A 13467-nucleotide genomic window follows, 5' to 3' on the forward strand; every position below is an offset into this window, starting at 1 on the left:
TGCGTAGCACACGCTTCTTGATTAGACCGAGGTTCGAGCCCGTGACCACCAAATACGGAGGATGCGGAAAGGTCAGGGATTGACCACCGCATATCCCCGGAGCAATATGGCCTTAGTTGCTAATGCTCCTAAAAACCAAATAACAAACATTCATTGATCTGTTCAGCAACTGAATTTTAAAATGATTATAGGCCCTAATTTTCTTTCTTTCTCTCTCTCTCTCTCTCTCTCTCTCTCTCTCTCTCTCTCTCTCTCTCTCTCTCTCTCAATAATGTGTTCTCGTCGTGACAATTTTTGTTATACAAACATCAGCAACTGTCATATTAGGTCTACCCAAGAATTACCCCATCTAACAGTGTGTTCTCTGGCCTGTTTTCTTGTTTTGCTATACGAAAAACCCAATTTTCTGGGAGAAAAATCATGTAATTTCGCCTGAGACTCGCTAACCAGGCCACGACGTAAAAAAAAAAGTCTGTACAAATTCGTCTCACTGGCAGGATTTGAAAACAGGTCTTTTTCACCCAGTGTGAAGAGGATGGTGGTTAAAACTACTGTGCAACCCCCGAGGGCAACAATCGAAGTGAGCAGTTTACTACTTTTCACATAATCGCTCACTTTATTTAGACACTTGTCTGCATACAATCAAATTTTGAAAGAATTCACAGCATTTCCGCACACGCTGGTCCTTCATCACACTCTCCCAGTACACAAATACAATTTTAAGTTTTTTGGTTTTTTTTAATCTGGACCGAACTCTTAGCTGTCCCTTATGGTCGTCATTTCGGATGTGCAAATACCCTTAGTGATGCACCCGCGCATCCTCTACCTTCGACAAGTTCCACATAAAATGTTCTTTAAACTTCAACTCCACAAAATTCTGGACCTTCTCAGCTGATTTAACATTTCAAACAGAAACCACAGAGTGATATTCCATGAATTGAAAATTTCTTCAGCTAGTAATGGGCCTCAAGATTTATAACTGGGTCCTTTATTCTTCAACTGTACATTAATAACCTTCCCAGCATCTCAGAAGGGCGTTCTCTCCAAAATGTCCATATTTTCAGATGTTAAGATCTCTCACAGAACAAAAAGCTCTGATTTTGATCAGCTTCTGCAAATCCTAACAAAATCGCCACATTGTTTACTTTATTTTTAATAATAAAAGTGTTACAGGACATTCGTGCAGATCCCCCTGATTCGCTGTCCCCTAGGTCTACTTTGCTTGTATGAAATTGAACTTGGTAGTTAATTAAGAAATAGCACTGTCCAATTACTGTATTTCTTTCTAATTAGCAAACAAATCAAGAAATAAATAACGCAATCGGCACTTCGCAACTATAAGGAAATCACCAAAGGTGGCCATATTTTCAAGTTTAAATCGAATTATGTTAACAAAGGCTGAAAATAAACCAGATTAATGTTTAAAAAAAAAAAACAAGACGAAAGTGAGAATGGAAAAACAATTTTTCACAGATTAATAAAATGTCAATTTTTAAATGCTAGTTATGGTTGCATGTGGTAGCAGACAAGTATAAACGATAATAAGCTACATCTGGTTCTTGATGCCTACGATCTGGTGTTGCTGAAGGTGTATTTGGCAAGTTGTGTTACCTGTTACCTGGTGCCTATCCATTGAGTTAACTAGTTTTAGATCTGTGGTATCAGAAATTCCTCCGTGGACCACGAACACTTTGTTGTCTATGATAGTCGCTAAGGGTAACCAGCTGTACAGATCATCGATGAGTTGCACTATCCTGGGAGCGTGCCTCTGGAAAAAAAAAAAAAAAAAAAAAGCCCTCTGAAATCTTATACTATACATAATGAAACGTTTAACAGTATTATATTTAAACAAATTATTCTATTAAATAAAATTATATTAAAAAATTATTGAAGATAAAAGAGGCATAGGATGCAAGAAAGCAAAGGCAGGTCATGGAGTCTTGTCAATGATATATAGGAATTTTGCTAGCAGGGACAGGGAGGTGATTATCCCGTTGTACAAGGCAATGGTCAGGCCACACCTAGAGTACTGTGTACAGGTCTGGAAGCCTCATTTTAGGAAGGATGTAGAGTTGCTAGAATGAGTACAAAGAAGGGCAACAAGATTGGTGAGGGGAACAAAGGGGTGCTCTTAGCAAGAAAGGCTCAAGTTCTGCAAATTGCAGCGCCTGGAGAATAAGCACCTGCGAGGTGATCTGATTGAGGTGTATAAGGCCTTAAGTGGCTTGAGCAAGCTGAATGCTGTGGGATTTTTCCTCTTGCTCAGATTAAGAACCTGAGGGGGCACAGTTTCAAATTGAGGAAAGAGTTGTAGAATGGATGTGCGGAAGTTTGCCTTTAGCCAGCGGGTGGTATAATAAGTTATAATAATTAGAATTACCAGACCTCCTATCGGTGGAATCGCAGTCAGTGTTCCTTTTTTTATCCCCCCCCCCCTCGATTTCCGTGCATTCTTTAAGTTTTTAGAGGAGAAAAATTAATTAATGCGTTTTTTTATAATTTTTGGAGAGGAAAAAAAATAAAAAGGTACATTAAATCGAATTTATATAAATTTGATGTTTTGGTTAATAAAATGGTATTGTATTATTACTATTATCAATGATCGATACGTTTACTATTCAAAAAGTATTCTAGGTGATTTTAATATATATTCTTTTTTTTTTTTAATATTATAATACTTCCTATTCAAGCACATAATTAATTTCACAGCAAAAAAAAAAAAAAAAAAAACGTGATTAGCGATTAAAAACGAATCAAATAAAATGTGATTAAAACTAATCACGTGATAACCAAGTGATACACTATTTCTTTAGCACTAAATCATACATACATGACGTTTAGTTTTATCACTGTTTTGAAAATTTTTCTTATATCCAATTAAATATAAAGTTCACTCCCATAAATTAGCGTTAAATTTTAAAATTTTCTTAATATAAACTTCATATTATTTTTTATAGTTATTTTAATTCATACACCTTTTATATTCTAAAATGACTACGTACAGTACGATTAATTCTGTAGTACGCACAGGGTAGTAAGATTTTTAAAGAGTGGTAAGATTCAATAATTCAAGGTGAAAGCTTCAGGGCAGATGCGTTATTGTAAATTTGGGGAACATTGAACATGTGACGAATTTCTCAACACCCTTGCAAGCATGATTTCTGTCCTTAATGTCCCCAACCACATTTTTGGATTGGGGGGGGGGCTATTTTTCATATTAATTTTTTTTTTAGGTAACTTTTATGTTAGTTTTCATTTTTGCAGTGTTTAAAGAAGCAATTTATTTTGTACATTGAAAAACAAACACACTTACTGTACTATTGATCGCTCTTTTGGCTTCCATCCTATTAATACTATTTTGTTAAATTAAACATTATTATTAACATAATACTACTACTACTAATAATGTCGGTAATTAAATTTAATGATTCCATTTTGAACACATGCACTGCACCAGCAAGAAGAGCAAATGAATGCTGTTGAATTAAAAAAAAAAAAAAAAAAAAGACGGCTCTACACTGAATTATAAAATCACCAAGGAAGAGAAGAATGATGATGTTCAGGTCAGGACCTGAATAACTCTTCACTTAATTAAACTCTTTTTAAATAATCCAAAATAACTCTTTAAAAAAATTACTTCCATCTTAACTATTACTATTATAAATCTGATCTATTTTTAAACCATTTACGGGTTAAATTTTTCCCTTAATTTTCAATTACTTCATTTTTATAAATTTCCGATAACAAAAATTATGATTAAATTATGATATTGATATATATTATTAATTTATTAAATGCATTTTAAAAAATCTAAAAGCGAGAATATTCAGCCTATTACTTACTGCGTATTTGAACATAATTTCTTTGATGAAACCGTACCTAGAAGATAAAATATGTTCCCTCATTAGCTGGATATATTTCGTGCGTATAAGAAAACAATTTAAATTTAGTTGTTTGTTAATTTAATTTAAATTGTACAATTACATTATTGTATAAGTAGCAGTAATATAAATGGAAGAGTTTTTGAATGAAATGGTAATCACTAAAAAAATTACAGACGGAATATCACTCTTTATCTGACAGATATGGATTAGTTTGGAGCATAAAAAGCATTTTTAAGTTAATACTCTTTTTATTAGACTGTTAGTGTATGTGTAAGTTTATATTGTGTCTATGATGACGTACTTGTAGGGACTTTTTCCCAATCTTATGAATCAATAGATCATAGTGTTTTTATTTCATTTATGAACTTAATGCATAATTTAAATTAAAACAAATCCATATATAATTTAAACAGATATTAATCCTGAATCCAGCTTTCAATTGTGTTACGATATCTGGTTTCGCTTTCCAATGTGTGGAAGACAACCATTACCTTGTGCTGCCATCTATGATCTATTTTTGTGAATGGAATGACCATTGGGTTTACTTTTTCTTTTTAATCGTTGAAGGGCTGAAAAAAAAATGGATTTTCTGTCAAACACAATGAGACATTTTTATTTTATGGAAAGAACTGATATGATTTTGCGTCCAACTTTTCTTTAGATAAAGATTATGCGCAAATGTTTTTGTTTACAGAATTGTTTAGACTTTGGTAGATATATTAGTAAGCATACAGATAAAAGCTTTCACTAAGCATACCAATATAAAAATCATTTCCTTTATTTTTATGAGTACATACACTCATTCCACGAGTTACGCGCATTCCGGGATGACTCCATATGAAACCGGACTTGGCGCATCACGACCTTAGTTGCTCATGCGCCATAAAAACCAAAAACAGTCAACCATATGAAACCTGAAAGTCTACAATCCAATTTTTTCTTATTTATCTGCTATAAGTCTCATTTAAACCATTATACGAAACTCTATAATGATTGTTGCACCCATTTATTGCCTTCAAAACATGGACAAACAATACTGGACTTTAACCTTTTGAATAAACTTTTCTTTGACTCCATTAATTCTTCGTGTCAATGACGCGAAGAATTTTATGGGTCTTGGGTCTTTTTATTACAAAGGGCTTAGTTAGTCGGTCTCAGGTGAGGGTAGCATGGTTTCCCCTCCCATAAACTGGAGGTTCTCGTCCAGTAAATCTACCACAGAACATGCGCAATTTACAGACATATCATATACGGCATATGGCCTTGGTCGCTAATGCCCATAAAACCCTACAACAACAACTGGGTTGCCAATTCTTGCACTTTGTTACCTATTCACCCACCGATGAGGAGACCTCTATGTCCAAAATGGTATCATCCGGGTGTTGACACTTTAGTGGATATAAGTACACTTCTCTCAAGGGAAGTGTTACTTATTTGAAGTTTAGGACCAGCGCAACTCTTCAAGTGATTCGGAATAGGAGATGCAATATAATAATACCCCCTTGTGCTAATTTTGTTTTGCTATATTTGTACAGGTTTTCAAAATTGGAATCAAAAAAAACAAATTTGGATTTTTTTCTCACCAAAATACAAAACTTAAAAAAGATAGCCATTTCTGAAAATCCTTTTGCAGTTAATTTACTTTCATTACCTAATTATCGTACAACCTATACAGTATCATTCTCCGTTACTGTTTTTTTATTAGGGCAATTAATTCATATTGCATTCAGCAATATAAGCCAATTTTACTTGCAACTTTCCACTTACCAATTTTTTTCTAATATTCTTCTTAACATATAATGATAATGTACGTATTGCGCATACATATTGTCTTGTAAATAGACTTCGTCTAATTGTACATTTTAAAATCATACTTTTTTTTACAAAATTATATTATTCTACAGTGTTGTTACTTCTACAATGTGCTCACTCATTTAGTAGATTCGATAAATGACGTCATTCAAAGCCATATTAAACATAGGCCAAACGATATGAACTCCAAGTCTGCTTTTAAAGACAAAAATTAAAATTTTTACGCCCTCTATTGATACAGTAAATCACTATGACACTGACTTTTTTTTTTTTTTTTTTTTTATCGTCTTCATTGCCTTAATAGAGTAATATGTATGTAGTATTTTTAAATACAGCTTCTAAAACAAGTACTTCTTTTAGAGACTGATAGATGGCGCCACAGCTGAAGTAATAAGATTGGATGAAATGTTACTGTACGTACAGTACTTTATATTTAGAAATCTTTATTGCAATAATAATAATAATAATAATAATTATTATTATATATTGTTTTTATATATTGTTTATAAAAACACTGTGGACAACGAAATGAGTTTTATTTATTGATTGGAAAAAAAAAAAAAAAAACCGGACATATGGTCCAATCTTGACTAAGTTTTTTTATAAAATTCAGGTTAAGAAACCGTGAAAAACATCTTTCAGAATTGCATCACATTGCAAGGTCAATCCTGTAGGAAATCCATAATTAACATTAAGAGAAAATGGCCCCGAAAAATGTCTGCTAACCCTTTTGGTTATTATGAAGTCGTCAAGTATTTATTTACAAGTAAATTTATTGAACAGAGGTTCCAGAACTCACATATCGTAAGCTCTGACACTTTTTTTTTCCCCCATTTCAGATATTTCATTTAAGTGTTTGTTTCTCTCATTTTTGGAAGCCAGTGTACATAAAAATCAAAATCGCCTTTTAAAGATGTAAAAACAACATCCCATAAAAGATTAGATCTTTTCCTCTTTTCATTCACTAATGTTTTTTTTTTTTTTTTTGTTTTCGTTAGATGTTGGAGATAAAGAATTTGTTTTATAATCACATGCCCTATAAGAATGTACATATTTAAGAGATGCATTTTGCTGTCGTGAATGCGATGATAAAAACAATCAAGGTAGTGATAAACAGTAGCAAATAAATTACAGAAAAATAGCGCTTGGAGAAAGTAGGTCTGATTTCAAGACGTTGTAGATTATAAAAAGAACGGATTAGGTGGATAAAAAATAGTTCGTGCTGCAGAGATAAAAAAATATTTATTTTGTTTAATTCTGAGAGAGAAATTCGAAGGACATCCTTTTTTGAAGGGGTCAGTTTAGGAGAAAGTGGTGTGAATACTATTGGAACAAAAACGGCTTCACATAGAAACAACTATTTAAAAATATCTAAATCTCATTCAAGAACTAGGTTCATCATCACAATACTGGCCTTCATAATTGGCTGGACTAATATTATGATGGAATGTCTCTTCTTTTGTGCCAAAATAAATTACACCGAAATATAACCGCAGTCCTAGTTGCGACCTCATGCCTATGTTTTGGGTTGTATGGATAATAAAACAATAGTAGACCTAACTTATAAATTACTGCTTACAGTCATGGTATTATTAGGACTTTAAGACTGATTACAGTAAATCAATTCGTTAATCAAGAGAAAGATGTTTCTTAATCATGTTTGTAAACAAAATATGTTCATTGAGTCATTTATTAGAGATCTTAGCAGCTTCTGTCGCTCTCGTAACTCAGTATTTCATTGCTAATGGTTATAACAAGTTGAAGCACCTATCCATACTCAGGTAACGAAAAAGATTCTCTGAAAACAAATAATTTCCAAGATCATCCTTCCTAAGAGCTTGAATTTTGCGTATATTTCCTATTCATTGAACAATCAAACTTTAAAAACAAATTAATCACTTTGTTGGGGAAATACTCCACCACTGTCGATAGTTTCTTACACAATCTCCAGAAAAAAACTTAAGCTGTGTCTTCATCTTGGTCAAAGCACCTTGCGTGCAGTATTTAATTCTCAGTTATCAGGCTTCCTTTCTTTCTTTTTTAGCAAGCATATCCGTTTATCGGACTATTTCACCATAACACAGTCACCGTTGTTAAAATAGCTGAGTGGTGGGCTATAAAAGTTTCGACTTATGTTTAACTGTATTCTTGGCTGTAAAGAAAGATGAACAGAAAAGAAAACCTGACTTTACAGCCATCCTTAGTAGTTAATAACTTCCTTCATATTTGTATTCCACTTTTCTAAATCTGGGAAATACTAGTGTTCACCATTTAAATAAGATAAAAAATAAATAAAATGGAAAGATGGAATTAGGTAAATCTAATTTAAAATAGAAGAATAAGAAGTGGAAACTGTCATAAAATTAACATAATCTACTTAAAAAATGCTCATATTCCAATTTATAGATGGCGCTCAAATTAATATAAATTTAGTTCCAAAAATGCGTATATTGTAAACTGATATTTATAAATAACGCGCTTAATGTAATTTAATTTGACCAAAATTAAATTAATATAATTTTATTTCATTCCAAAAACGCGCATATTTTAAATTATAGAAAGCACAAAAATTAATATAAATTTAATTCCAAAAATTCACGTATTGTATTTTATAGATGGCGCTCAAAATAGAAATTTAGTTTGAAAAATTCGTATATTGTAAACTAATATTTATAAATAACGCGCTTAATGTAATTTTGGACCCGAAATTAAATTAATATAATTTAATTTAATTCCAGAAATGCGCATATTTTAAATTATAGAAAGCACTAAAATTAATACAAATTTAATTCCAAAAAATGACAAATTGTAATTTATAGATGGCGGTCAAATTAATATTATTTAAATTAGTTCCAAAAACAAGCGTACATTTATAGGTGGCGCTTACCGTATGTTGACACTAAAGTCTTCATGGTTGCCTCTGTTGAGAAACACAGAATCTGGCCACATTACTACGCAGGCTAGAAGTAAAACGAACGTTTCCACCGACTGAATACCCCGATCCACGAAGTCTCCGTTGAATACGTACGGATTATCCCTCGCAGGGAGTCCGTTCTACGGAAAAGAAACGACAACACAAAGATTTATTACGGCAGCACAGTAAGTAACAACACTACAAAAAATAATAATAAATATAAAATAAATCTCAGCTCTGTTCGTTTTTTTTAATCTATTGATTAATTTGTATTTAAAATCGTTATAATTTAAATTATAATTATTATATTATATTGATACAGCAGAGAAATACAAGAAGATAATTTATCTATTTTAAATAAATTAAATTTTAAAAAAAATCCAAAATTTTCTGTGTATATTAATAATAATTCGAATACACCCTTGTCAAAAATAAACAATTCTAAAGGAAGGTAATTTGCATATCACATTAGTGAGCTCTTATGTATCAGAAGTATTTAGTAAGGGGCACATTTAATGAAAAATATGATCCATTTAAGTGCAAACAAAGGCTAATTTGTTTATGGCATATTGATGCTGAGTTGGTATTTGTGGCCGATAAGACACTCTGGCAGACAACCATTTGATTTATCCTCGAGCTAAATCAAACTACTTTTCATTTGATTATCTTCACTGCCCTGCAAATGTTGACAGTGATTAAGCAGCACCTCAAGACAACGTGACGAGATGACAGTTCGCTCGCGCTGCCGAACATTTCTGTTGTGTTACTTACGTAACAGAAGTTCGGAACGAAATCATTTCCTCTTCGCACGTCGCTGAAGTGCACGGACAGGATACGATGGTCCCTTACAGGCTTGGTTTCCATGGTGACTGATTACATTTCCCTTATAGAGGAGATCGCATTAGACGCACGGTCATTAATGACTCGGGGGCAAGAGGCGGCTATTGCTGCACGCGACTACTATCATTTCACATAAGCGCCGACAGGTGAGAGGGCATCGTCGGGATGAAGTGAACGCGGACACAAAAAGGTCTCTCATTCCGTCATCGCATGTTTACTCGGCTTAGAGATAATGGAGCCGAGTGGTCTTGTTAACAGTACATGCAAGAAAACATACTCGCATGTTTACGATGTGATAAATCCATTGACAATGCCCTTATGCAAACATTCTCTGGATGTTTGAATAAACCCCGGTTACAGTACACCACTAATATCCCCTTAAATAAATACAGTCACAGGTAATAGTAGCAATAAGGATGTTGGGAAGACAAAATAGTGCTTCGGTACACAAACAGCGAACCTATAGGGTGCTTCAGAAATACCAGTGACATTACGTAAGAAGGAGCTTTACTTTGGCGAAGTCGTGGCCAGTGATGATAATGGAATAAGTTGTTTCTAAAGCTTTACTCTAAATTATTTTTGTATTATTGAGTACTCAGAAGTTGCCTAATGAATAAATTTATATTTATTTAGGTGGATGGTAAATAGAATGCGCTCATTGGCCACATAAATACATTAGGGTTATTTCATTTTTTTTTTTTTTATATTGCACGTTGTGAAAGTAATATGTTTAGTCTACTCTACTTTCCAAAAGTTAAATTTGTCCTAAGAAGTTTTCTTGTGTTTTAAGTATTGTATAGTTAAAGATTTTTCATAATCGTAAGGAAATTTTGCTATTCTGTACGTGTAATAAATTGTACTGTACTTCGTATGAAAAGGTCTTACAACTCTAAGTATATTAATGAAGATGTTCAGAACGTAGGCGCCACGGATTACAGCGATCATAAAACAAAGGACGTTCAACCTCAGCCGCTAGACTGAACTGTAAAGTAATAGTCGCCAATTCGTTATTCGGCAGTGGCAACCGGATTTGTCGAGCCCTGGATATATTCATCGTACTTTACGCTCAAAAATTATTTATGCAGTAGTCACCCAATTAGAAATGACTTGAACGAATTAATCTATTTTTTACCAAAGGGATCCTTTACTAGTGTTCCACCTTCACCACGAGATGCCTTCATAATTGTTCTACGTCGCGTGTAGCACAATGGGTATAATAATCCCCACAGAGAGTGAAAAATATCTAAGTTTGAATACCGTCAATTATATGAGCAAGTTTTTAGCCTTTTTTCACAATGTGAATGGGCTAATCGGTCTCAGAGGAGGGTAGCGTGGTTTTTTATCCCGAGAACTTTGTTGTTGTTAGATTTTAGGAGCATCGGCAACTAAGGCCCTGTTGCTCCGTGTATAGTCTGTAAATTGCATGTGTTCTGAGGTCCATTTTCTGTTTGCTGGACGAAAAACCCGAGTTTCATGGAAAAAAAAAATGTTACCTTCGCCTGAGACCGACTAACTCGGCCACGTTGTGAAAAAGGCCCATAAAAATTCCTCACGTCATCGACTGGATTCGAACTCAGGCTTTCTCCACCCGGTGTGGGGAGAACGACGATTCTACCAACTGTGCTACCCACGAGGGAGCGGGAACTTGGGTTTTTCATCTAACAAAAACAGACAAATTGACCACAGAATACACAATTTACAGACATGATATAATTCAAATGTATTATATAATACATAATATAATACAGCATGACTTAATTCACTGATGCACCTAAAAAATCCAACAACGTTGATATCATAACGTCGCCATTCAAGTCTAACGAGAGAGGTAATGTTTGAAAACGAAGCAATTTCACGAGTTGCCTTAGTAATGCACTACTGAATATACTGTCTAGGCTTGAACAATTTCAGTATTGGATAATGCCCATGTTGCTACAAGGGTAAGAATGTTATATAAAAAATAACGGACATAAAATTTTGACAAAATTTTTAATCAGCCAGGATTATACTCTGATTCAGCTATGCAATATACACACAGAGTATATCATAACATGTCCCCTACCTTTAGAACCGATTCAGGACCTGAAAACAATGAAAAAAAAAGTTTACATAAACGTGTGTCCGATTCTGAACGGGTATGGAGCCACGGCTGTTTGAATTTTAAAAAATGCTTGAGGAGTTTTAAATGGCAAAAAATAATATATTAAGATGTGATTTAATAAGTATAAGCAGGCACATACCTAGCAAAATATTTATTCACTAGGTACTTGTCTGCTTATTCTTATTTATTTATTTTTACCCTTCAAAACTCCATATCTACTATTTCTTTTAAAATTCGAACAGTCATAGACCAGAAATTATATTTCAAAACTGGATGCTTTTTTTTTACGCGAACAAGACAACCTGAAACTTGTTTACCTTCTCCCTAACATATACACCAACCTAAATAATTCATGTTCCATCGTGTAACATTTAAGGCCGAGATATGACAGATCCATATGACCAACGACAACCCATCATTTTGTTAAAGCAAACCTACCACACCCTTCCCATTACTTCGGCTAGCGAACTTACCTTATAAAATACAGTGACTAGGTCTTCTAGTTTGCCGTGAAGATCTCCACATACAGTGATGTGCTTTGAGATTGCTGTAGAGGCTGCGTTAATATTAGGTTTACAACGCAAGACTTTCCGGGCTTCGTGCATCACCAAAAGAACGTATTTGGCGTGAAGAAGCTGTAAAGATAAAAATGACAAATGTATTTCGAAAGTAAAGAATAAAAAAGCCATTTTAGCTTAAAAGAGAAAGATACAGAACTCTTAACCATCTCCATAACATAAAATCCATAATAAGTATTATAGAGTTAAATCATTTATATTAATTATCAATTCCAACATATTTGCAGGAAATAATCAAGGCTGTCTTTGTTCTCTCATGTGTATGGTTAGGTTTCTTTATCAATTATTAATTATCTAAATACTGCCTATTTGGTTAACTAAATGGTGTTTTAGCTCACAGCAATAAAATCTTTGCCTTCACAAAGAGTTGCTCTGATATTCCACTACTTTCAGATGGCATCGCCATTTAATTAAAAGGTGAGCAGTTATGGCAGTCTGTTTCAAGGCTTATTGGTCGCTCATCAGACTTTGGATGGTCTCTTTTTAAAGAGACCACCTAGCCCACTTGATTCCTAAATAACGAGATATCCTTGTATTCTCTCTTTCTATCTTTTAAACTCCTGTGACCCGATGTAGTCGTCCCAGACTATAAACAAAAAGTTTTATTTATTTCGGAATCCTCTACTAATATTTGACCCCCACAATCCTTCTTTAAAGATTAGTCCATCTTACCTTTCGAAGATAAGTTTGAAACTCAATGGCTACCTCGTATGAGTTGTCACTTAGGCGATTCAGGAATCATAATGGGGTAAGCAGAGTTTGTTAGTATAATATTTATTTTAATTAATGTTGTTAAGTTTCATTTAAATCCTATGCAATGTTTCATTCTCATAAAAATCATCATAAGGACACTTATGTAATAATCAACCATCTGAATATTAAAGAAAAAATAAATAAATTGTTTTTATTTGAAATTGTTTAATCTCAGTGCTATTTTTCAAAGTACCAGTGGATTAAAAAAAAAAAAAAAAAAAACATAGGTTGGTTATTCAATTTCCAGATGACACTTCAAGTTTCAATTCAGTATTTTGGCCTTTTTTGCTTTCATATGATAAAAGAGATGTGACTTGGGTGATCTTTCAAGGACAAAAGCCACTGACATGCTTAGACAAAGACAAATGTCCACGGCTTGTAATTTAGGATGCCCCGAAAAACAGTTTTTCGGGTATCACTCTACAAAAAAGCAAATTTATAAACTTACTCCTAATACTGTCCAGGATTTTGGTAAAAGCTAAGTTTCCTACAGAAATGTAGTCGTACTCATGCAGTTTTTTTGTAAAGTTTGGAGCCATTACTTTGGGATCACATATTGATTTCATTGATCGTCCCTCGTAGCTG

General features: G+C 33.5%; 1 protein-coding gene across 1 annotated transcript in view; it reads left to right on the top strand.

The window, feature by feature from the left end:
* Nucleotides 1–13467, top strand: part of LOC150090735 (uncharacterized) — a 187738-nt gene that overhangs the window by 5419 nt on the left and 168852 nt on the right. Inside the window, exon 2 of the mRNA XM_090370920.1 lies at nt 8741–8795. Within this exon, the coding sequence (XP_090227046.1) occupies nt 8741–8795 (55 nt within the window). The remainder of the gene's footprint in view (nt 1–8740; nt 8796–13467) is intronic.

This window comes from Mastigoproctus giganteus, chromosome 1, assembly GCF_048544385.1.
Source record: "Mastigoproctus giganteus isolate SK-2022 chromosome 1, ASM4854438v1, whole genome shotgun sequence".
Classification (NCBI taxonomy): domain Eukaryota; kingdom Metazoa; phylum Arthropoda; class Arachnida; order Uropygi; family Thelyphonidae; genus Mastigoproctus; species Mastigoproctus giganteus.